The 27,337-nt window shown below is 37.8% G+C and overlaps 1 protein-coding gene across 2 annotated transcripts in view; it reads right to left on the bottom strand.

The window, feature by feature from the left end:
• Nucleotides 1-27,337, bottom strand: part of SEMA3A (semaphorin 3A) — a 170,862-nt gene that overhangs the window by 103,438 nt on the left and 40,087 nt on the right. For both annotated transcript variants that reach the window (XM_074573363.1, XM_074573362.1), the window contains exons 2-3: nt 17,646-17,803; nt 14,850-14,912 (exon numbers count right to left, since the gene is read on the bottom strand). In XM_074573363.1, coding sequence (XP_074429464.1) covers nt 14,850-14,912; nt 17,646-17,803 — 221 coding nt within the window. The remainder of the gene's footprint in view (nt 1-14,849; nt 14,913-17,645; nt 17,804-27,337) is intronic.

Genomic DNA, 27,337 nt, shown 5'->3' with positions numbered 1-27,337 from the left:
ATGGTTTGTTACAAGTTTTTAAAAATTGCCTGCCTGAAGACCACGAAATGTTAGAGGCCAGGGCACGTACCTTTTCGAAGTGCTGTGAATCAGAACAGACTGTGCTGATTTCAGAGGAGCTATTCTGATTTACAGCAACACGCCACCTGTGACTATAGGCACTCGCTAAATACCGTTCAGCTGCTTATCTACAATATACAGCAAGAAGGTATTAGATAGCTAATACTTTAAAAGTAGGATGGAAAATCTTACTTAGTTTAGGGGCAGAGTCCTCTTTGATTTTTATGGATGGAAATTAAGAAAAATTCTATCATCAGCTTCACTGAATTATTCCAGATTAGCCTGGGGGGGGGAGAGGAATTAACTCTATAATAGCCATGTTTGAGCTTCAAGTGTTCAGGATTGATAGTAGTGTAACTGCCATAATATCAGTAAAGTTACTCTGGACCTATAATATGTATTTCCAAAAGCAGATCTGGCTTATTCATCCCTTTTTTTAAGCTCTCCCTAATTCCTTGTACAACATGTTTTTTACCATACATGTCTAAGAAATACACAACCTAGTTAAACAACGGGGAAGGCAAATACCTACAGCAATAAACCTTTGACTATGACAAATAAATTTATATAACATTTAAAATTCCCAGTCCGGTTCAGACTGCTCTTATAGCTTCCCTGTGTTTTATAGCTGCATAAAGGAACCATTAAGGTCTATTCAGTAAATTCTCGTACACCTCCCTAACAGATTAGGTTTCTTTATGTATTTTACACGACTGTAAAAAAATAAATAAAGAGGTGTATTAAACCACAATAAATGACATCAAAGCAAAGTTACAGTTCTGATTTAAGCCCTTGTCAACTCAGGAAGTTCAAAGTGAAGTTCCTGCCCTGCCTGGGAGACGGTGCTATTCTCCCTGGAACAATAGCAACAGGCGCGTTGTTTTCAATTGCAGGGTAATCAGATTCCTTCTTTTGTCTCACTGTGCTGACCTACAGCTGCACAGGTACAGCGTGTTGTGTGGAAATTTTGTACCTTTGCATTTGGTATTTTGAACTTAGCAAGAGTCTGCTTCATGATGGTGAATATTAAGCTTTCCCAGTTTATGTGGCTCTGGGAAGAAAAAGCTTCACAGAAATCTCTAACAACTTCAACAGCTTTGACCGATTTGCTCAGACTCCAAATCTCAGCGCACGTGTGCCAAAGAAGATATTCTGATCAGGGAAAGTGTGTGCACATTAAGGCGACTCCGGTCTGCCATGACATGAGAGTTGAGTGACGGACTCCCATTTTCAGTCTCTGCTTCCCCATTCCTGCCCTCCCTGCAAGGCTCCCACAACGGTACCTCCAGTTGTGAAACCTGGCAGACGGCTCTGCTGGTCCCCACACCAGTGGCTACGTCAACTTGACTACAAAGCAAGTCCCCAGCCCCCTTGGCTGGAGGCCTGGAATGACTTGGGTGTCTCCAACTGGGCTTGTCCCACTTGGCAGCAGCATCTCCCCTTGCCAGAGCCCCAGGCCAGAGCTATATTGTTAGTGCGAAGGTCTGTGCCAGCAGAACCAGGCATTTCATTACATGATCTCAGAGTGTAAGGCACTGGAAAGGAGACAAAGACAACAAAAGAAATGTAGCATCTCGGTAAAATACAGCAGACAGGAGGAAATATCCACCGGAGGATGAGGAAGTAACCCGGAGCCAGAAGCTGTAAGGAACAAATTGTCAGGGAATTTAAACACTGTGTCTGTGGGTGAGTTCAGCCCCCCAGTACCTTTGTATCCATTTCCACTTTCCCCGGGAAAGGGATGTTGTTTAACGTATTCTGGACATACCCATACACTTTGAATATTGTTCTTCGTCAAGTCAAACAAACAAAAGAAGTAAATTGGACTTTTAAAAATTATTTTCCAGGTGGAAATCAGGATTTTTTTTCAAGCAGGGTGGTGTGGGAGTTTAAAATACTTTTAGCTTAATAATGTGAATGAAAATGAATGCAAGGTTTGCAAAGTTCTCCGTAGGCAGGAAAGTACCACTTGGATGGGTTATGAAAATAAATCCTAAAGAAGAGAAGCACTGGAATCACCATAGTGAATCATTATAAATTATTCCACCTAATAACCATGTTTATTATAATGGGCAGCTTAATATTTGGAAACTTTCCTTGTCTATACAAAGCTAAACACTGGTTTATGCCCTAAAGCTTGAGCTTATATATGCAAACATACAGCAGAAAGCATAAGTGATTGCATATGGTACAGAATGATTGAGGTAGATATTCAAAGAGAAAATTAGGTATGTCATGTGGGAGTTACTGTAGTCCTCAAAACTCCCATTCATTTATCTTGCCTACCCCTGGAGAGGATTAATCTTCATTTATATTTCAATAAATGGTATAAGGTTTCCCCAAGAGCTGCAGGTTCTGACTCTGTCCTTGTAAAGAAGTATCTCTATCTTAAAATCCAAGTAGCTAAGGCCCTCCATCATGTGTGAGACCTTTTAGCATAGCCTGCAAGGTCTTTCTCGCTCTGTCCTGCCAGAGGGAGCTTTAGATAGCTATGTTTTTATGTTTTCACAGTGTAACTGCTGGATATGCTTCTGCAAATGGTCCTGTGATGGCATGATTGACAATATCCTCCCAAGCATGGCCAAAGAAAGGGTTTATGCCCTGTCCTGGCTCTGCCACATGTGGTGGCTGAAGCATTCACCCCAAACGCAGGGTACAACCCAGTTTGTTTCTCTGCTTGAAAAAATATGGACTGTATCCCTCCCCAAAGCCCAAGTAGACACAACAGGCTTTCCTGGGGTTACTTTGACACAGAAGGGCACAAGGACAGCCAACTGAAGCCATTCTGCCTTGTGTACAGGAGTTACAGCTTCATTTGGCCACCTGGAAGGAACAGCACCCCAGAAGTTTACTGGGAATTCCTGAGAGAGAAAAAGGTTTTAATTTCAGGTACGTTATAGATGTTTATGCTTCCTTTAACTTGACTGAAGAGGTTATGGGGTTCAGATCCTCAGCTCCACGCTGACAGTTTATTGAAATGAACGTGGGTAAAACCATTTGCATTATCCTGTGGTACCACAGCCAAAGCACCAACCCCACTGCAAATTCTGCCGTACTAAACTCCTACTTGTAGAACAAGTTGAGAGATTATTAGACTGTCACTTACATTCAGAATGTGAATTAAAGTCAAATAGGTCTAGCGCGTCTGGACAGAGATCTTAACTCTAAATTTAAATTCCAAATATTATATACTATGTATAAGGGCAGAGGGCCTATCTTGAAGAGAAGATAAAATGTTAATTAAGTTTTCAGAAGGGCACCCACTATATGATGATCAATACGTCTAACTTACTAACGAAACACACACATTTATTTTTTAAGAGTTTTCTAATATTTATATATCAAATTGATAGAAGGGCTCATGCAGAGAGAGATTAGCCTGAAAAAATAAATTACAAAGAAAATGTCTGCAACCAAAAGCATAGGAGCCAAATGCAGAAAGACTGAAAAACAAACACTACAGATATGTAACACTGATTAGGCTGTGTTATGCAGACTTTTCCCGGACAGTTACAAAAATAAAGTCCATCCATCTGTCAAAACATCTGCTCTGCGTATGAAAATTAAACCAGAATTTAGGTGGTTTTTATGAGTTTCCAGTAATTATCTCTCTTCCAGAAGCCTGGAATTTACGTCCTTCGATCTGGATTACTGATGCAGCAAAGAGTTTTTAATGACATCTTTTTAAGTGGAAGTTAAAGGGTAAATCCCTGTGACCAACTAATATCCAGATTTTTCTCCTTATTTTAAGAAAGCTGTTTCATTTTTATTTAACCAGCATTGATGTCCATACTACTTCTCAGATAATACAGCAAATGCAAATGGCCAGATTATGCAGGGCAATAAGTAGAAATCCAAATAATCCATTACAGTATCATTAGCTTCAACAGTTTTCTACTTATTTAATCCAGATAAGGATCAGACCCTGTAATACATTCTCCCTTTATTTCAGCCTTCCCACACAGCCAAGTGATTAAAATATCAGAAGGTTTTGTCTAAACTGGATGGACAAGGGGATTTAAAGCTATCGTCTAACAGCTGGACAAACAAAATAAACACCTGTTTTGTCTTTCAAATCAAGATGGAGGCACAGTTTCCATATAAAGTCCCATGCATGAGTTTAATTAATACATTTACTTTTTTTTTTCCTTCTTCTGTCCAATTAGCTCAATTCTCAAGTGGCAAGGTCAGGGATATCCATGGAAAATAAGTAATCCCTGATAGTACTGCTGTCATTCAAATATATCACACTGGTGAAAGATGTTCCCGACTTATCAGGGAGCTGTTTAAATTCACCTTTTTGCTCATGGGCTACTGCCAGCTGTGATCCCTTCAGTCTGTGTTGGCTAGGTATCTTTTTCAGCACGCAGCAGCATTGTTTCAAGGAAAATGTTTCTGGAGTGTTAGTGCAATAAATGTATGTGTGATTGCCGTATACCCCCATGAGCGATTCTCAGCTAGATCCTGCAAACACTTTAGCCTGTCAGTAAGCACATGCAAGGAAGTCCTCTTCTGGGTGAGCTCTACACCGCATATGCTTTCACAGTTCTTGCTACTTGTGTGCAAGCTTTTGTAAAAGGCAGTAAGATTATTTAAAAATTGTTACTGACTCCTTCTTTCTATTACTGTAGCACTTAGAAAAATATTGGGCAAAGAGCACAATCTGCTCAAACAGTCCCAGAATAGGCAGGGAGCAAAGAAAATAATTCCAGTCCTGTTAAAAGAAAATGATATTCTAAAATTGTATTCTATGAGAGTAAGCTAGTTGGTGACACTGCTGCAAAGCTATTGTGCCAAGTGCTGCATTGGCAGTAACAGGAAAGTCCCCAAGTACTAGGAGCTTTGTAGAAGCCCTAATGGGTGGGGAAATCATGCCCGGCACCTGTACTCCGTGAGATAACCTTCCAGCTGAACCTGTATAGGCAGCCGTATGGTTTTAGAGCGGGGGAGGCCAGCTGGCATGAAAACATTTGCAGACTATGATTTATTACTACGTACCCCTTGCAGTTTGGATCAATAACATCATTTCCACCCCAGTTTTGTCATTATTGTACCTTGCAATTAGCAGGATCAATGTTTTATTGTCCTATCCTCTGAAAAAGAGTCTGCAGTGCTGAGTGAAGTTAGTTAAACAGCTGAAACATCAAGGTCTGTGCTACAGAAAGGGATTTCTATTAACTTAGTTCTTGGGGATTACATCCCCATTAGTCAAAGCCTTATAAACCACGTGCATTTTATCGCACACACATATCCACACAAATCCAATATAAACCTTGAATATGTCTATGTAAACAAGATACTGGGTTTATAAACCTGTTATTTTGTGGACTGAATTCTAATTGTACTTGTTTTCCCACCTCAGAGCTTTGAAAAAGCTGACAGAACTCTAGATCCAGTGGCCTTTGTATTAGATTGTGATCTGGAGGACTTGACCGCTCTGGAGATGTCAGGAATGACGCTACTCTAAGGATGGTGACCACTGCTAACATGCAGGGGAACCATTGATTAGTTCCATATCTAGATTTTCCTCTGCTGTCAAGATGTGCCCTGAGAAATTTCAGACTGAAAGTGCTGATGAGGGTTGATAAGACATTTTTGGTTGCCTAGTACAGCTTACTGTACTTCCAGTTATCTTTCCAATTAAGTTATGCCTGTTATCTGCCTGATTTTTTTGATATGACAAGAGTTCATGAGAATATTTAAAATGTATAATTTACTCAAGTTGCAGGATGTCTGCATGAACAAGCCATAAAAGCATCACGACAAAAAAAAGAAGCCAAGTAACAAAGCATATGGTAAAAAAAGGCCACCGAAAAAAAGCAGATATATCCTGATTCCTTCAAGCCACAAAACTGCTTGCCATAGTAGCAAACAGTTGTGTTGTCAGCACACTTGCACAGCAGATGGAAACCTCCTCTGGTTCTTCCCTTGTGTTAGTGAGGGTGAAACACAAAATGTCTCCCTGCCCGTCTACCTACCTACTTGCAAATTTGGTAGTCACTACTGGTGTTTGGTCATTTGGCCCAGAGTTTGCCACTAAGGCTGAGCATGGAGGCAGCTAAACCAGGTGGGATACTCCCTCGGGTTTGTCCTGAAAATAGTCTTAATCCAGAAGCCATTAGAAGTCATTAGAAGCCATGACTTAAAGATGCCTCCTTTGACTGCACACACTAAACACATCAGGCCTTCAAATCTTTGTCCTTGGCCCTAACCACCTGACCTAGCGATCTTAGCCAGTAACACTTCTCCAATTTTTTCTGCATTCAGGATGTTCAAATTACAAGACGTGTTTCCAGTCCTCAAATCTTCATTCAGCAGATGCAGAACAGCATCTAGTTCATCCAGCATCTAGTGAACAGCCAGAGGGATGCCAAGAAAAGGCTGCAGCACTAAATACCTGATTTAATGACCATCTCACATTTTTGTACATCTGGTTAATGCATAGTTAACAAGGCAAAACAAAGTCTTTTGTGGATGAAGCCCAGCAAACAAGTGGGTTTTCAGGATTTTGCAGCCACAGCATGATTGTTGTACATTAAGCCTTTACATGAGTGTTAGCAAGCTTCCTTTATTTTGAATTGTTATGTTTTTCAGTAGTATGCATTTCCTACAGCACAGAATTAATATATTTAATGAACAGAAGAGTATTTCAGGAATAACTCAGAACATTGGGAAGCCTTGAGGTCAAGCAGAAGCCAGCTCTTTCCTGACCATAACTTTAAAACAAAGTTGGTTTTGCTCTGTAGAGTTAACCTGTCCCACATTTTGGGCATGGCTTTATTAGCAAAGAAATGAACAATACTGCTTGGTTTCAGCTCAAGCAGTCTCACCAAGCCCAGCAGCAATTTAAGTTGCGACCACAGTCTAGATCTAAAGAGTCTCTCTCGTCTATCTCTTCAATCTGGGTGGGGTAATCACCTGTCTCCTGGTGAAATCAGATTACACCCCGCCTTTCCGAATAGGATCAACACCTGCTAATTGGGTGGAGCATTTCAGACAAACAGGTTGTCAAGCCTGCTGTAGACACATGAAGCACTTAGACTCCATATCAGTCAACTTGCCTTTATTCAGCATGTTACCGGCATATCCCGTAAAGACTTCCACTCGCAGCCACCTAAGAAAAATATACTCAAGACTTCTGTGCTGAAAGTGAATGTAAAATCATGAAGTGTTGAAAGGAAGCAAAAGACTGTTGCATCTATAAGGGAGAGTTGCTTAGCAATATGTGTGCCTGTAAATAAACGTACTCTGTAAACTGGACTATGAAGTTACATGTGCCTTACTGTGGGAATCTGGAAATTCTTGTGTGGATATTAAACTATTTTGACACCACAGAGAGAGATGCTGAATAGAGACACCTTAAGTGACAGATGCTTAAAATGCACACTCAGTAAAAATTTGACCTCAAAGTGAAATTTTTGAAACCAGAGTTTGCTAAGCAGTTTGGATTTGTATTTTTTTTTTAGGTTGTGTTTTGGGCTTGGGTTTTTTTTGGTTTTGTTTTGGGTTTTTTTTTTGGCTTTTATTTTTTTTGTGGTTGGTTGTGTTTTGGGTTTTTTTCATGATATGTGTATAGTAACCTAAAGTTTTGGAAGATATTAATTCCTTGGGAAGGAATTACCCAAGGAAAAAGAGATCAACAGATGATTTAATGCAACACAGATCACATCACACCCTCAGAAAAAGAAAAATAAGAAACAAAAAACCTATAAGCAAGAGAGAAAGAAATAGATTCTCCCTTTATTTACTGTTCGTTCTTTTCTTGTTCTATCATCTTCAGAATACAGAACTTTCTCTACAATGAAAAGGTTTTTTTAAAGATCTTCTGTTGACATGAAGATGTGGAAACTGAACAAACCATTAGCGTCGACATAGGAAAGAATAGTGTATCATTTCCTAGGTTATTTTAAGAACTTTTAACTAGTTTTTAGTTCTTTTACTTATTACAAAAGAAAAAAAAACGCAATATTTTAGACTTGTGTGCAGCAGGGAGGAATTTAGTAGACCTATTTTTGTTGTATGTAAGTTACAGAACTACAGAAAGAAAATTAGTTGAGGCCTAATTTAATAGTGACCACATCTTGAGTACAGAGGAACTATGATATGTGATCTTTCAGAGTAGACCTATCCTTAATTTTTAAACAAGCCTTCCTTTTAATAAAGCAACAGAAAAAAAAAACCTCCAAAAACTAAATCAAACAAAAGAACCCCCCAGTCTGTTTGCTAAAATAGAAAGAATGTGAAGCAAATTCATAAAAAAAAAAAAAAAGATGTGACTGGCCACCAAGAGCAAGGTTTTTCTCTGACTTCATGAGCTTGAGACTGAAGCCCTGAAAGAAAACACGGACTAAACATATCGATCATTTTTACTAGTTATCCAGTTAATGTGTTTCTCTAGAAAGAAAGGTACAAAGAATAAATTTACTCTGCCCATCTTGGGATGCAATAAATCATAACAAGAAATTACCTAACATCATTTTGAAATAGCAATAGCTGCTAACTCAGCCATAAATAAAAGTAATTCTCAGACTTTGCCAAGGCCAAACTAAGGCTCACAAGGAACATCTATTGATAAAAAATTAAACCCCATAATTTTGGGAACAATTTTTCCTTCATTTCTCCCTCACTTCCCCTTTGCTAACTCTGTGACTTTGCATTTCAAAAACAACATAGAAAACATTTCTGCAAGGCTGCATTTAATCTGATGAATATTAAGTTTCTTTCAGAGGCAAATTTCTATAGTCACACCTATAAACAGAAAAATAAGCCCAAATTTGGAAAATTAGCTTTCCCCTTGATCTATATCAATTTGTTCCCCATGCTCAAAGACTTAAATGACTTCCCATGATACGTAAGTGGGTAAAATATGAATATCTGAACAACTGCCAACTTAATTCTTCCTCTGTATAAGTACACAAGTTATTACCTTACAGTAACTGATTTGCCTTGGTCAGTTCATATAAAGAAATATATGCAAATGCCTAAATGAACACAAGCTGTAGGATCAACATCTGAACCAAGAGCCATAAGTGAGGCTTTATGCTGGTGGGTGTGTTGTGGGGGTCCATCCAAGAGCTGGAGCTGGCGCAACCAGAATTTCCCAGGGGGAAAAATTCTGTTAGAGAGCTCCGCAGGACTCTGAAAGACTCCAGTGTATTATACTTCTTTTTTACCGAGCTCAGTTCATGTCTAAGTGAAGGGATTGTAATTTTGTTTTATATCCCCCCCCACACATACACACATCTGTCTTTCTCTTTTGTTTGTAGTCTATGCAAAGCAGTTTTACAGAGCAGCAATATTAAAGCAGCACACAACCTACAAAATGTCTCGCTTTCTCGTCTCCCAAATGGTAAGGAATGCTTTGGTAGGAAATCATGCCCACATTAAAGATCATGGACAAGATTATGGTGTGAGCAGCCCTCAAGCTAATAAACCCAGCATATTAACTGGGAAAGTTGAAAGGGATATGCAGTGGCACTATTTGTCTTACAAATGGCTCAAAAGTCACATTTCTCCTTGTAGTAGGTAATACTCAGAGTAAACTCTGTCCCTAACCTCACTGGAGAAGCGTTGCTTTGGATTTTTGCTCATTTTACCCCTTCCTACTCTCAGGGGACATGCACCTTTCCCTTTTCCCCAGGCTGGATGGGGATCCTGAGTCTGTTAAAAGATTTCAGTGCTATGATGGAGCCAGGGAGCCAGAAAGGAAACCAGGATGGCGGTGAGGACTGGTGACAGAAAAGCTGGAAATCTGGCTGTAGATGTCCTCCAAAGGAAGAACCCTGACAGAAAGGCGTGAACTTCTCTTTGGCATACCCAAAGGGCCAGAGGTAATTTGACCAGGAAAACTGTGCCTGTCAGATGAATTTAGAAACAGGCTTTCTAGATCTAGCCAGCATTGTGTATTTAATTTTCAGATTCCCTCTTCAGATCTTTGTTTACAATAACAGATGAAAAGAATTACTTTTACTTTCTGCCTCCATGTTCTTCTATTTTCCCTAAGGCAACAACAGTAATAAAATGAGCTAAAGGGAATAGCGCTCATTTATTACCAACTTTGTTTTTCCAAAGTATCACCAGATATGGCTGAGGGACACTTGCTAAGTCACACACCACTTTTTCTTTTTTCTTTTTCTTCTTTCTTTCCAAATTAAATCATTGCACACTGGTGGATCTATAAACCTATGAAACTGCTAATCTCCTTATGATTTAGGGAGGGGTTGGAAAACTTTAAAGGAAGCACAAACTGAGATGGCCTATGAACATTTTGGCTTAAATTAAGTATTATCATAACAAATGAGATGGTGAATTAAATTACAGCTGTGTGATTCTACCTGCATGAACCATAAACTCAATAATTGTCAGCCACACTTAAATGCAAAGAAGCATGCACAGAATATAGCTATGTCACGTGAGTGTAAAGAGTCTGGCTGCTTAACTGGAAATAGGTTTCTGAGCTACAGTGATTCCAAACTACCACCAAGAGAACTATCAAGTATAAAAAAGTGAATCACAGTTGAATTCAGGTAAGAGTTAATAACTAGGTAAAATCTAATGGCAATTAAATAGCCCAAGTAGGTATCTATCTCCCGTAAATTCTAACATAGCGGTAATACACACACAACTGTGCTGATACACTTCAGCTGTTAAGGGAAACACAAAGTGTAATTCTCTATATGGGCCTTTTTGTTCATGTGACAGAGCATAAGTAGAAGCTTGCTGGTACCAAGTAAAGTACTTGGTACTCTTTGTATCTGTTTTTATATCAACATTTAATTCTCACCAGAAACATCCAGGGAGCAGCTGATTTCATATGGCATGCAAAGTGTGTATAAGTATCTGTCATCATGTAGCTTGTCCTGTGTGACTTTGTTAAAGTACCCATTGAAATTTTAAAGATTTATACATGTCAAGGCCAGAAGGGACCATTTCAACAATCTAATTTGAGCTGGGATCTTTAAAAGTGGCTAAATAAATTGGATAGTCAAATCTCACTTGAAAATAACATCCTAAGGTGCCCTTCAGAAACACATCTTTAAAGCTTTCAAGTCATAGAAATCTATCATACCCTTTAATAGGGATTTCTCTGATTAATTGTGTACCACGTGAACTACTGCTATGGTTCCTCAGCCAAGTCTAGTCCAGAGATGTATAGAGCAGCCAAAACTTTTAAAACAATAGTAAATTCATAGTTTAAGGAGTAGATGAGCTTTCCAGTCAAGAAGCTATCCCTACCCTATCCCTACCTGCAAAACTAACTAGTGTTTCTGGTAACTTTTGTAAATCACCCAAGCTTTGCTTTGCTGGTTTATGACACCCCAGGAATTCAGAGTGGAATTGTAGCCACATTTCTTTTTTTTTTTGCAGTTACCTATTATTTAACCCATATGTAATGCTGAGGTTGCCATGTGTTTCTGCTGGGTCCCAGGTGCCTGTGAGACCTTAAAATCAAAATATTGAGGCTCACTAGTGAGGGGTATGACTAGCAGCATGTCTGTACTGTAAGTTTAGTATAAAAGCTGAGAAGTATTCTGTAGAGATTTTGTCTTCTTTGATCATTACCAAGGTCTGGTCAGGAATCGTGAGAAATATTCACGGGACTTACAGCAACCAGAATAGATCAAATGAGAGACTGAAGTCCAGAGTAGCAAGAAATCCTCACAGAATTGCACATTTAGTTGAATTACGTAAGCAAATATCTTATTTGTTATTTATAGTCTTTAATTTTTCATGAACAATGTTACTTTGGTGCTTGTGACACTCTATACCGAGGAAAAGGAAATATATTGTAATAATAAGTACTTGCATGGGATAGTGGTTACAATTTTATTGGAAAAAAATCTGTATTTTGTGGGAAAGCATAGCAGTTAACTTCTATCAGAGAAGTCCTGCTGTAGGGAGGTATTCCATAGCTGGGGGGAGTCTTTCCGCCTCTGTTCTCAGATTACCCATATGAAAAAAAAAAAGCTCCGAAGCATACTTTGAAAGGTTTATCTATCTATACAGTGAGCAAAGCTTAACTAATTAACATATACTAAGCCCTTTAAGAAACAGAAATGAAAATGACTGCTCAAGGAACAAAGGTGTATCAGGAGAGTGGGAACAGGCCAAGTAGCCCGCCCTCCTCGAATCCCGTGTGGACGAACCCTCTGCGGCAGGATTGGCATGACTGACAGCGTCAGTGCGAGGAATCCCTCTGAAAGGAGTGAAAACGACGGTAAATTACCTCTTATAATTATGAGAGGAAGTCTCGGAGGTCATAGCCGAGGTTAGCAGCGGGGCAGAGCCGGGGTTACACTTGCGCTGCAGCTGCTGCAGTGCACCTGGCCTATTAGTGGGGACCTGCATTTTCAGCACTGACTTCCCCTGGAGATCAATAATTAAAAAAAAGGTTTTCTTTTTTTTTTAAAAAGACCTCAACGTAGAAGTATAGACTGTCATCTAGAAAGTTTTGAACCATCACAAGTGAAGAATATCTGATATCTTAGCAGTGGTATGTGCTGAAAGCAATATTAAATCAAGCATGGTTTATATGCCATTTTATTTGTCCTCTATTTCTCTTGTTCCTTCTAATGAGAGTCTGTTGAGTTATTTTTATGGCCTTTATATTTCACACTCCCAAGGTACTGACAATGGCTTTAAGGAATAAATGAGGGAGGAATAATAAGTTTCTTAAATGATCCGTAATCCATATCTGTAATTACAGTTAAAGCAGTTACATTTGTTTGTAATGCACTGTTTTATGGCAAGAATAGGTAGCTGTAAATATCTAAAGATGATGACCTGAACACAGTAAGGTCCCATATAGTGGAATATGTAGTTGCCTCACTGGATCCCCATTACATATGATCTATGCATTTATTTATTTATTATTTCTCAGCTACACTTGTAGAGAAGTCTAAAAATTAAAAAGAAGAAAGCAAAACAACCACCAACTAACCATATATGTGAAAAGCGTTTATGAAAACAAATTGTCTGATTTTAGCAGCATCGTGTTGTTGTGTTTTAGCAACTTCTGTTACCCTCGGTTTGGGCTGCACTGCGTCCCCATCTCTGTCCTCCTGTTCTGCCTTATCCTTTTCCACCAGCTCACGGGAGTGCTGCTTCTAACGCCCTGGAGCACTGGAGACAGCTAATGTGCCAGGGTCACACGCTACACTGGAGTGTGGTACTGGCTTCACCTTTTGCTCATGATTGGCAAATGTAGCTGCCCTAATATCACAGGAGGCAAAAGAATTAAGGCAAATGCAATAGTTACCGTATAAATAGTCCTCTCAAGCTCAGAGCAGTCAGAGAATGGGGACCTGAACTTCCCAGCTTACTCCAAAATAGTACTGTCTCCATTTACAGTGAATAGATTGGAATCAGCCTAGTGCAATGTATAAAGCATACTCTTTCCTACTATTGTGAATTTCTAAAAAACAATTATTAAAAAATAAGAGTATGCTTTCATTCTAGGTGCTGAACCTCTTATTAATTTTCTAGGCTTCAACCCCAGCTATAAAAAAATCTACTTAAGGTAATATAATACTTAGTATAAGATCAAGCTACAAGGTCAGTTAATTTGCTCAGACATTTAACACTAGCCTTCATTTTTTTGACCTTGAATATTAGATATTCTAGTCCTCACCTTGCGAAGTACTCCTGAAAGTTATTTGTGAACATGAAGATGGATTAATTTAAATGTATTTTTTCTATGTAATGACATAGCCCAAGTATCTGGCACTTTAGCTGTCCTTTCACATATATAGCTTAGCCCATATTTCTTAGTTTTTACCTAAACCACGTCTACTGTTCCCAACAGGCTTTTTACAAAGACAACTGTCCTCTATGGCCTAGGTAAAGACTGATGAAACTATTTTTGTTATGACCTAGGAAATTATTCAAATGCAGCTCTCTAGAGGCATATGGGTTGGCATTATGAATATTTTACAGAATCATCTCTGAAAATCAGGCCAATAGCATATACACACGGGGCCAAGTTCCACTCTCAGTTATACCTTGGCAACCACAATGATTTCCCATTTGGCTATGCTATGCAAGTATTTGTTTGGCTTATTGCATGCATGTATTTTTTATCTTTTTTTCCCCTTCTTCAGCCCTGTCCCATTTCCCATATTGTTCTTAGAAAGAAGACAGTTATTATCACTGTGGAATGGTTATTATTTGGGGGCTACCGGCTACATCTCTCCTAGCTCGTAAATACAGGCAATAAGATGTATACAGGAATGAGGGAAAATGTACAGAAAATTATGCCTAGTGTAACAGTGTCTTTCCTGAGGCACCAAAACTGATGCAGGATGTTAAAACATCTTTGACCTCAATCTTGCTATGAACTCCATGCAGGAAAGAGCTCAGTGAAACCCACTGACTCCATTGAGATGCCACAAAGAGAAAGCACTTCTTGGAATTCACTGTCGGGCTGGGACCCGGAGCGGGGCAAAAACAGGTCAAAATATTATGTAACCTGAGATCAGGAGACAAGTATACAAGGGTTAATATTTCTCATTCTGATGTTTCTCCTCCATTCTCTTTCTTGATTCTTTTTTTGTTAGATAAATTCTATTTCATTTGCATGAATTCTATTTAAAATTTAAACCTTTGGTCATGAAGACAAAATTTCATTATTTTGAATAAGAAAGCTGAGATAACTCAAGACGGAAGTTATGATCAGATGTGTGACCTTATAGAGGAGGAAAAATGCTTTAAGAATCAACACAATAAGACATAATAAAACATTTACAATGTTTTATAAAAGAAAAAAAAAAGCTAAAAAGATTTGTACTTACCAGAATATCTTTTCCAGCCCACTTGCACTCATCCCGTCGGGAATGAGATACAGGCCAAACAATCTAAAGACACAGAAGAAAAATCACGTTGTGTTATTTCATGCTTCAATAATCACAAATTGCAGACCAAATGCTACAAAGTGTCTTCACCCAGTTTCTCTTTTCCCCATTCTTTTCCTTATTTCTTTTTCTTCCATAAAATTTGACCACAAAGAAATGAAATTATAGGAACAAAATAGGGATAATAGGAATCGCAGTAAAAACAATCTTGAAGTATAGTCTTTGTGAAGTATAGTATTATGAATCTCAGCAGTGAATCTTGAATACTAATGATAAGAAGGTTGACTCTCCATTAAGTGAGTGTTCTTTCACTGTTTTAAATCTGATGTAATGGAATGAAGACTGAGAGCAAAAAATTGCAGATACTTACTAACAATAAATCTGATCTATGTGAAATGCAATCTCATGTTAGAGTTACAGCATCAGAAATAAGGTGTTTGCCTCTTCACTGTATCCACTAGTTCACTCTTTTGCTAGGTTTAGTTAATTAAATAATAAAAAAAGAAGCCATGGTATTTGAAAAGTATCACACCATCAAAACGGAAATGTTTATGCTGTTCCTATAGAGCTACCCTAATACAAGTAAACCTAAATCTAGGTTTACTGTAATGTTTGCTTAGCAGAAAATGGATCTCACCTCGTACAGAGAAAATCCAGAGACCTTCACAGTCAATTATTCATGTTTTTTTGAAAAGCTTTTAGGAATTACTTATAGAATAAAACATGATCTTCCCATAAAATGCCAGGCTATTCATTTGGGAGCCTCAGATAATGCAATATGAATGGCTATAAGTCTGGATTACAGCCTTGGTGTTCAATACAGTTTGTTGAAGGAAAGTAAAAGGCAAAGTATTAAAAAAAAAAAAAAAGAATGAATATGGATGACAGAATAGGCCAAAGGAGATGTCATACACGACATTTGAAAATACAGTTTGCAACCACAGTTTTAAATTCAAAATTTTCTTAGAAATTAATGAAATCCAAACAGAAATTGAACATCTTAAGTCTATAAAATAAGGCTGAAAATTTTATGAGCACATTCTCTCAAAGGATTCCTGCTACTTCCTGTTTCTATTCTCAGCTTAAAATGTGCAGAGACATGTGAAAATTAAAATTTACTAGGTTTAAAAACATTAACCAAACTTCTCAGATCTCCCAAAAGGACCAGTTCATGTTTAGTTCAAGTTTTGGGCAAAGATTTCTGTATTATCCAAACCAATTTCTAACCCATAAAATGAATAGTTAGATGTTCTTTTTCTTTATTCTCACAGCACAATATTTTCCTCTAATTTTGTTTAAAAGTCAGCTAAATTGAACTGGTTTTAATAGACTGGAAAGTCTGGCTTTTTGAGTTATGCTCCTTTGGAGATATATGTTGCTATCAGCATTTAGACAGAAACCTTAGCTCTTTTTTACATGGTGGAAACAAAAACTGGTGAAGTTTGAACTCAAGTGCAACACTGATTGCATTGCAATTTTGATTAAAGTTTCTTCCGTGACCCTCCTGTCTTTAATAAGCATACCCACAAATTCGTTGAGGCTTTTGTCTATTTTTAAATCTAAAGTCTAAATTGTCTGTTCTTCAAGTCTGTTGCCGACATTCAGTTCCATGTTACCAACAGCAATTCTTAATATTTAATATAGTAATATTTGTATATAATTTCAAATAGTGTTCTAAAGGTATCTGAATATGTATGTAATATACAATTCCTCCCATTCTGCAGAGCTGTTTTCTGCAATTGAAACACCTTCTTTCCTTTAATTATTCCAGATGTTTTGCACATTAAGCTATCAGTCCCTCAGAGAATTCAAATAAATAGCTAGCTTCCTTTATAGCTGCTCTAAAGAGAATAGAAAAGAAAATACCCAGTTTTCCTTTTATCCTTTTTCCTTAGAGACTACAAATGAATAGCCTGTCTTCCCTCTGAACAGAAAACACAAGGTATTTATTGCTATCATCTTAGGAAGCTAATAGTCAAACGGGCAAAAGGTCAAGAACACCAAGAAAAAAAATCCCTGGGTATTGAAGCAATATATCTCTCATAAAAGGGTACTCTCTGGATTTTAAAATGTGCCATCAAAATTCTTCAATATAACAAATCAAAACTCCATTCTCTTGTTTACCTTCTTAGCATTTTGTCTTATTAAAATAAATGAAAAATGAAATTATTTATTTAGACTCCAACAAAAGAACATCACTGAACCGTTTGTCAGCTTTTAATTCGTCATCAACTTTTACTGGGAAATTATACTTTCCATCAAGAATGGCAAGCTTTTATGGACCTATTCTTTTTTATTACTACTGAATCTATTTTGGTTTGAAAGCAGCAGAAGCGGAGTGCCTACAAGTGCTGCGTTAAAGAAGAGAAATCAACACTCGGACTCCCAAACAGCTTCTTTTTATCTGCAAACAAATACAGAGTAATAAGGCCATTTGTGTAAACTGTCATAGCTTTTTTAGCAGTCAACATGAAAGTATGTCTTGTTTGGAAAATAGCTGGATTATCCGCTTATCATTTACTTTTTCATAGTCTGAAAAAACCATTGTAGTCGTAGGCTATAGGCTCATTATAAATTTCTCTTCATAGAGTCAGCAAATGTTTTTGTTGTAATAGCATTCCTGACATCCAAACACTTACTACATAATTCACACAGTGCCCAATATAGCCTAAGTAATAACAATTCTGCAACATTACAAGTATACATTTACATTGTACAAAACAGGAACAAAAGTACCTTTTGATATTCCTTGATGTTAACCAGGTTGAAAGAAAATATGTGATCCTTTGCTCCAACATACAGCCGACTCCGTTCTTCATCCAAGAGGAAAGTATGGTAACTGGAGCTATTAGCTAGTCCATTGAAATTGATTATATTGTTGGATTCCAACATTTCTGTAAGATAAAGGTAATACTTTCCTTGTTAATATGGTCAAGCAAAATATTTTGACTTGCACAGATTTCATTTTAGGAATTTTTACTTATGGAGTAGAAATCAGTGAAAGCGCTAGGTACCTGGGCCCATGAACGTTTTTATTTCAAGTACCCAAACCTAAACTGCTTGTGAGATTCAGCTCTATGCAAACGAAGGTCAAAGCATCAGTGAAATCAATTAAAATCCTGTATGAGGTTTTAGGTGGTAAAATTCTATCCATGTAACTCATCAGCTCAATAAGATTTACAAGGATAAACCTAAGCATGACCATCTGATAAAAAACACATCTAACACAAAATCCCCTACTTCCAACATACAAAACTATTTCATACAGATCTGTATGTTGTGAGAAAGGGGATAAGAATGATAAGTTGTTGAGATAAAATAACATGTAGATTCTATTCTTAAATGTATTATTATCTTCCCAGCTTACTGACACAGGCAGCATGTTGTTCCCTTGCTTGGAATTGTGTATTTATACATCTCAAGAATAAAACTAGAGAAGGTAATTTTGCTTCTGTTTAAACTCAAGAACAATTTTCTAGTTCTCATACTCCTCACAGAACCATTGCACTTGCCAAGGACAGGATTTTAAGTACAAGAATCCACCGAATCTTCTTAGCTATGCACAAACATTAGCAAAGACATATTCATTTTCCTGAAACAGCTTAAAAATATTTTTTTCCGTAAGATAATACAGACCATATTAGTATAAACTCTTGTGAAAACACTCTTTCTTTATTCCTGTCTACCTACATTAGTATCGGGACCAAAGTCAAACCACCTCTATCATTTCAAAGCACGTCTGCACTAGTAAGTCATTGATATGAAACCTTCCGTGTGATGATGACAAATCCTACACCGTTCAAACCTTGACCTTGTGATGTACGGAGGCAACCACGCATTTATAGGAGCAGAAGCAGTTCCGTCAATGCCACTGCTGCTCCTCACACAGCACCCATAAGGACAGACGAGAAAGGGAGTGAATACGTTGGGATCCAAGGGCCGATGGCTAGAGGGCACGGCCAGACTTTCGGGCATCTAATGTTTGTGTTAGCTCTGCCATATGTGTAAGCCAAGGACGCATGTCACTCCTCTCAAAGCAGCTGCCAAATGCCTAGATGTCTAGGATTTGCCTAACAGTACAGCTACCAGCTATGACTTTTTGGTTTCCCATATGATCTCTCCCATTTTCCGCCATTACTCCAATTGATGAGGCAGTGTAAGATAGCATCCCCTATGCTGCTAAAAATCAAGGTGAAACTGCTGCTAAAAAAGAAGGTTCTGCTTAATTTTCTTTTTAAACTCATTGTCTTCTTTTTTTCCCTTTCTTTTACTTTAACCAGAACAAGGAAGACATTATATGGGGCTTTTTTGGACCTACATAATAGTGGTACTTAGGATTTTACAGAATTTCAGCGTCTACAGCTTAGTAGTCCCACAGATGTTAAATCTATTTTTCACATTCATTTATCCACCAGGTGGATTTTGAAGCAGGTTGATACTCTATAATGGCAAGGATTAGTAGGCAACTTATTCAAGGGAGATAAAGATTACATTAAGAGTTGCATACCATTCAAGCTGAACATTTGTATTGCAGAATAATTTTTAAAACTTCTACTGCTCAAGACTTAAGTTCTCAATTTTTTAATTTTTTTTTTTTTTTTTTTTTAATGCAACAAGAAGAAATCAAATCACCCCAAGCAGTCTTGTCAAAATAATTCTTCTGGCTTCCTGCCAAGTTCTAGAATTTGACTGTATTGTCCTCCAGTTCACTTATTTGCATTTTGTTAGAGACTTTACTAATTCTCTTTACATTGTAATGACTGATTCAGATGTTGAATGTCGACTCACTGAATAGTGAGTGATGCAGATGATTGATTGCTTAACTTGTCTTAGAACTCTCTTGGCTAGAAATGCTTTGCTGTCATCTGTATCTGATCATTTTTCTTATAATATAGCTGTCAAAAACCTTTGTAATTTTTTTCATCTTTCTTGGTTTGAACTCGCATAGGTATGATTCTGCCCTTTCTGACTGTGGCATAAAGACAAGTGTCTGCTGAAGTCAATGTTACACAAATGTAGAACTGATATAAATGGAAGTAAGATTATTTAGGCACTTGGTTTAAAACAGGCCTGATATGATTTTGATAATGCAGAGTTCTAAATATTCACCTTTACAGATGGTGATCGATGTTTTCTTTTCTTTCTAATATTCATGAAAAATGCCAGATCATAACATTGGAGTCTAAGGTTTATCATGGCCAAGAGTAAATTACATCATCATCTTCACTGTTCAGATGCCTCCACAGTATAAGTTAAAAGCGCCAGGTGTAGCTGCGCAGGGAAATTTATATTTATTTTTTTTCCTTTTCATTTTCTGTGAGTCTTTAAGAGTATGCAACAACATTAAAGGTAACACTGGTGAGTTTTTTGTGAACTTGCAATTTCAAATCGAACTAAAAGCTAAATCCCTGTTGTCTTCTATGTCTATGATTCTATGATTCTCTAAGATTAGGACATTTCTCCTGGGTTTTAACCCAATATCTGTTGTATTGTCCCATTATTGAGCTTTGCAGGAGAAGACCAGATTTCCAGGATCTATTGCCCAAAAGATTAGGCCTAAGCATATTTCAAGGAGTATATTTCAAATCATGTGAAATCAGGTTTCTCCTTATCAGGAATCAGGTTGCGAATACAGGTTGAGGAGAAAAATGTCATTTGGGCGCTGACGATTCTCATTCACTACTACTGATCCTAATTCAGTTAGGATTGAGTTACATCACACCTAAGAGGTGAAAACCTAAATCACCTCTGCAGTTCCTCTGCTGTTTATTCTAACTTACATATATTTCTCCAGTGATGAATATGGCTTCATATGACATTCTAGAAAGGGCTGTTGAAGAGCAAAACAATGGCATTTGCACAATCAATACAAATTAAGTATTCCACTTCCTCAAATTAATTAGTTTCAGAGTGTTTACCATCCAGTGTCTCTTCAGTATCCAGCCAGTGACTATTGCTGAGAGAACGACAGATAGAGCAGTGACAGGGCACACTCCCAGAAGGGCACTGATATCCATCAATTCTGTTAAGTGTCGATCAGTCATGCTGGCAAGGTACGTGGCTGATCAGTGCTAAAATAAACCAAGATTTACAACAAAGATTGCATGGCAATGCCAAGGGGAAAATGATGAATGCCTTCAATAAGTCATTGAAATTAATACTGTCTACTATGCATACCCTAATTCTTTTCCATTTTTTGTTGCTGTTGTTCTTATTAAAGGTTGGCATATCCACGACCTGTGCAGACAGATAATAGCTCCCTGTACTTAAAGTCATTTTTTTACTTCCTTCATGCCTTGTTCAGTTATTTTTATTGCAAAGATGGTAACACTACTCCACCAAACATTACAGTCAGGTATCATTTCTTCAGTAATTGCTCAGAGAGCATTTTCTTATTTCCTTTTGACACATCCTCAGCTGTAGTCATGCCTGTTGTTTTGAACAGGAATGAATGAACCCTATAAAGCTAACCGCTGCACATTATGACTGCAGCGTTGTCTATGAAAGGCTGTATGAGGTAGATTTAGAGTAGGTGGTGGTATTTTGAAGGTAATAGAGATCTCATTGCTTTTGTTATTGTGCTTACTTCCCGCATTTATTAAGAGTGTTGCAGGTGACCAAAAATAGCGGTTTGAAATGCACCGTATCTTAAAAACCACCATATTATAATGAATTTTCACTCGTGATGATCACTGAAACCAGCTGGAGGTTGGGTTTCTCAAGGTTTGTGGGCCAGATTCTTCTACTAACCACTTCAACTGCTTTTAATTCACAGTCCTGACTTGTGTGTTCCATCTCACTCCCCTTTCTCTGCCAGTGTCCAGGCTTGAAGTATTTGACTGTTTTCAGTATGCCTTTCTGTAGACTCTGCATGGCCTTTCTTCTGTTAACTGATGTTTCTGTTCATCCAGTCTGACTTCTGACGGAACATTTGCTTTGCCAGACCAAGCTGGCAAATTTACAGAAGAAAACCAGTCCCTAACTCTTGCTTTCCTTTTAATACATGGTTATTTAATTTGCTAATGGAATCACAACTTAATAGTATGTACACACACAGAGGGCCAAATTCCTGGAGTGAAATCCATGGAGATATGTACGCACAAGGAAAGTAGATTAGGTTTATTTTTATGACACTTTTTTCATTAAAGAATAAGCCAGAAAACCACAGCTATAGCTGAGATGAATACAGTCAGGCAAATCCTGAGGTTTGCTTTATCCATGGTTGGTATTCCACTGTAAACCTTGTTCTATGCCTGTGTTCCTTCATCAGAGTTTGTCAAGAAGAGAACATAACAAAAGAAAACCATCTTTATTTTTTACTTATCTACTACCAGGCTGTCTACTCCTAGCGAGAAGGAGTTTGTCTGTGTAACAAGGTAGAAAATTTGTGAGCTTTGGCCTGTGTTCCTGTTACAGACTTCACAATAACGTGCCAGCCAAGATTATTTTTGCTGATAAGGATCAATGGGCCGTATCAATTTCTAGAAAAATGAGAGGAAAGGTCTCCCAGTTTCCTCACTAGGATTTCAGATCTGGCCCTGTCCTATTCCTGGTGACTCTGCAGAGTGACTGGATGATACAGGCAGTTCTGCTCGTCATAACACGCTTGTGAACCAAATGAGTGGGTTGTTGGTTGCACAAAATTCTCGACCTTCATTCCTTTGCCAGCAACGATAAGATCTCACTCTGTATCTCCTAGCAGTAGATAAAAGATGAGTCAATGCGTATTATGCCATCAAACAGGGATTTTGCTGAACTGTGAGCAATGCCTCCCACAACGTCATGCCAGAACATTTCCTTCTTCTCTCGCCAGGCTTCTACTTTGTCTACAGAGTATCAGGTGGCCGCATGTTTGCACATGCATTTGTTGCTTACACAGATGCATATTGTGCCTGTTCTGTATATCAGCATGTGTATCTGTCTAAATAATCCCGGGTATAAATTAGTCATTACTCTTTGAGTGATTATTTGCTGAATTCTAAGACACTAGTTCTACCGTGCAAGGGAAGAAGTGGATATTTTAATTTCCAGCTTCTCCTGTAGCCTCCCCATTTTATTGCTCTGAGTGTAGATAGTCTGCATCTATCAAACTATGTTTTTTTCCTTTCAAAAAAAGGAAAAGGCAGGGATGTTGTAGTAAAACTGATATTAATTAGAAAAATGTAATGTAACATGTAATCGAAGTGACCAAGGGAACCTGCCTCAGCTGCTGAAAGTCATCTATACAGCCCCAACCATATTTCATTAATTATAAATAGTAACTAGACATGATTAATCTAAGATTGAATTAAGCAACTAACTACTAGACAATATAACTTTTTTAATAAGCAGGGTATTTCTGTCAAGAGAATGATGAACTGTAGGCCTTGTCAGCAAACCGAGAAAACCACCAGGAACTGCCGAGACTAGAGGAGAAACAGGTAAAAGTTAATTTTAGTAGCGGGAGATCACGACCACCAACTCATTGACCACCTTCCCAAATGATACCACCTACTTAAAAAAGAACAATGGATGAAGAAGACAGAGTCTGCACACTAATTTACATAGGAAGTGAAGAAACCTTGACCAATCATTAAAGAGAATAACAATGAATATGTATTAATTGTTAGAATATGCAATAATCAGTGTATAAAAAGGGAAATTTTTGAAACTAAGGTGTGCTTCCCTTGGAACGAGCACCCCATTTCTGCGCATTAATGGAATAAACTTGGAAATACCTCTGCTCTGTGTGTTACTGGCTTGCACTCCAGGTAAAGAACCCCGATTTGGGCCGACAGGGACTGGCAGGAAATCAGGACAGCTTCCTGCAAGGCATTAGACAGCACTGCTTCTTTGGCAAAACCAGGGGTATAAGCAGGGAAAAGGCAGCGGATTTGTTGTGAGTCCATTCCCCATCCAAAAAAGAAAACGGGTGCCATGCACGCAGCAGGGTGTGCCAGTGGGGTACTTCCATCTATTTTTATCAAGGTTTGCTTCAGTGGGGTATTTCCATATAGTATAAAAGTTGACAGGAACTAACTCAGACAGGTGCTTGTCAGGTGTCTGAAATCAGGTGAGCTTGACCCCATCCCAAGTCTAATGTTTAGTAACATGGCCAATGGCCTGAAGGATAATTTCTTCCCCCCACCTGCCCCTCAGGATTTGACTACTTTGTACCTCAATTACTTTCTTTCATCTGCACCTCAGACACCACTGGGACATTAGGATCTGGCCCTTAGTGAGGAGAATGGTTCAGCTGTCTACTCTAAGGAAAAATAAGAATCTTGCTAACAGGCTATGGTATAATTCAAACTTCTACAAAAAAAAAAAATAACTAATTTATCCATTGTTTGATATTTCATCTGAGAAAAAATAAAAATAAATTAAAACAAATAACTGCAGAAACCTTTGTTTTGTTATGTCTTTAACTGGTCAGGCTATCAGTCTTTTAGTAACATCTAAACTGTTCCAACATTTCCAAATTATTTTTAGCAACTAACATTTGATTTCATATTAGGAGCAGAAAAAACAAGACATGGAAAATGACCCAAAAAAAATCCTCAAAAACCTATGCTTTCACATAATTTTAGAAGTACGCTGGTTGAGAATATCAGAAAATGATCAGTTTTATCTGAAAAGAAACAAAAAACAGGTTTATACAGTGTATGAGATCACATAGTGCAATTAGTGGTGTATCCATTTTTAGAAATGCAACAAGAAAACTTTTGTAATCAGCACCTTTGTTTTTTTGCTGCATTATGAGGCAGATAAACTTGAAACTACACAGCATTTGTTGATGGCAATTCAGTGTTATTGTAATTTGAATGAGATAAATCACTGGGAGAAAAGGGAGGGTTATCTTATCAGTAATCAAAATACAATTGGAACAGAGCCTCTCACAGCTGTTCAATCAGTCCTAGCTTTCATCCTCTTCATCTACCTTATCATAACAGTTGCCAATCACCTGTTTCCACTGAACTCCACTAGAAGGAGAAAAAAACAGAACTTTTTTTTTTTTTTTGCTGTAAAACTTTTGTTTCTGAAAGAACACATAGTTCCCTGAACTGTGTTTTCATTGCAATTTATCAATTAGAAGTAGCTAGGACAAGATATACAGTTTTTAGTGCACTCATGATGTAAACCAAGCCCTTTAAATGAAACACTCCTGCCTACCTTCCACTGCAGCAAAGAAAACTTGAGGGCCATGAGTATAGTTTGATTAAAACCAGATACTTGGAAAGAGGAATGTTGCACCAATGTTTTGTTTCAGTTGCACCGCCATAAGCATGGACTCCTTTGACTTCAAAATACTGATGCATATGTTTTTTATACTGTAAAACTGAGAGAAGATTTTAGCTCATTAATGTCAGCGCTATTTAGCTACATGACAGCCCCTAAAGTGTTCTTGATTTGAATAATTGAAGGGGTCACATGATATTTCAAAGACATAAAACATTTAGATTTCTAAAGCCAACCTGTTTTCCCTGTATTATTTGCATTATTTGCCCTTTTTGTCTCTGAAAGTTAATCCAGATTGTCCCTATTGCTCAGTTGTTTTCTTATAAAACATGAGAAATATTAACCTTTGAGCTTTACAAAGACTTATAAAGCTTGATTTCATATCTTTGGAAAATTATTGTAACATCCCATATTATGAATTTGGCTTTGTGAGAAAGGTTATGGCACATATTTAACTGTGAACTTCACAGGTATGTAAGCACAACATTGTTACAAAATCACAGACCTATATTACCAACAGCATTTTTTTTGTGTCTGATGAATCTGGCAGAAATATATGATGGTGAAAAGAGACCAGGATCTGGTTTTACTAAGCAGTTATCTGTCTAAGAGAAAATTTATGTGTCTTAAGACTCGCGTAGGTAGCATCTTTGCTACCTCCCATTTGTACCAGTACAAGGAATGCACAGGAGAAATAATGGAAGTGATGCACTGTACCAATGAGCCCCCAGCTATTAAAGGTGATGTAGTTCTCAAGGTTTTCTAAAATGTAGCAGAATAATAGAGCAAAATACTGAGCTAGTGAGAATGGTTTCTAAACATTCTAATTCAAATAGTAGAAACACTGTAGGCATATTAACTCAGCCTTCTACCTTGGGTACTGTATCCTCAGTGAGCTTGGTTAGCTCAACGTGGCACTGCATGACCCTAAATTGCACCATCTTCTGCACTAGCACAGGTAAACAGCCAGCTAAATCCCATTCATTAAATAGCTCAGTTATCAGATCTAGTGAGCAGTTCATCGATTCTCAACCATTTGTACGATACTGCTGGAAAGTTAGTCTTCAACGAGCAGAACCAGTACTGGTTATCAAGAAAGTGAAATTGTGGGGAGTTGTCACTTCAAGGATTACCTTATCTATAAAGAGTACCATCTTTGTCTCATTAAATATCATATCACAGAGGCATGAACACCTTCCCATGACTAACAGCGCAGAGAGTTATTTTCCCAGGGCTCATTTGGCCAAGTGGGGACGAGATGGGAAGACTGTCACGTCCTACCCTCTGCATGTCCTATCCACATGCTGGGTCCATGGGTAGCACGGAGCAGAGTTTTTACTTGCTGTTCCCCAAAAAAGCAAGATACAGATTTCCAATTCCTGAACTTTTTCTCTCAGAACAAAAGCAAAGCAGGAAAGGAACTGTTGCTCTACAGGCACACCTACTGGCTCAAAATATTGACGGTGCTGCAGTATAGACACACCTGAGCTAGCTTGAAACTCACTCATGTACCTGAGTGGTCTAAAACCACTGACTAAGAGGCCAGCAAAGATTAATTGATTTTGCTCCTCATCTAATTGTGCCTCAATGAAGCTACATGTTGAATGACTAGGGTGTTACATCAGGCTAAGCAGGCAAGCTACTTTGAAGTTAGCTCAGGGGATAGGACTATACTTTGTCATAATCATAACAATGCATTAAAGCCAGAAACACTCGATGCAAAAACAAAATGTCTACATGCTGGGGTTTTTTTCTGCACAATTTGAGAAGTTTTAGGTTTATTTATTTACTTTTAAAGTCAGTTCCTCTTCCAAAGAACCATTATTTCTGAAAAAAACTCAGGTGAAAATAAAACTGTCTGGGTAATGTCAAAACCTGGCAAGATGTTTGGGGACTATTAAGCAACAAAGTACTTAAAATACCATGATGTTTTAGAAAATTCTTTTCTGAAAAGCTGGACTAGTGAGAAAGTCAGTTCATTTTTTTCTCGTTCATTTCTTAACAACATTGTTCTTTATTCTAAATTCCTAACGATTGAACTTGAAAGTCCAAAATCCAGTCAGTGTCTCTACAATACACATACCATGGACAATTAGGAGTCAAACGTAACAACACTGTCAATAAGTGCTTTGGAGTTGCAGTTGTGATAAAAAAAATCCTTCTTCCTGCAAGTGTATACCTTCTTCAGGGCAAAAAGTATTAAATTTTTT

This window comes from Larus michahellis, chromosome 1 (assembly GCF_964199755.1).
Source record: "Larus michahellis chromosome 1, bLarMic1.1, whole genome shotgun sequence".
Taxonomy (NCBI): Eukaryota; Metazoa; Chordata; class Aves; order Charadriiformes; family Laridae; genus Larus; species Larus michahellis.
This window is presented reverse-complemented; position numbering and strand designations above follow the sequence as displayed.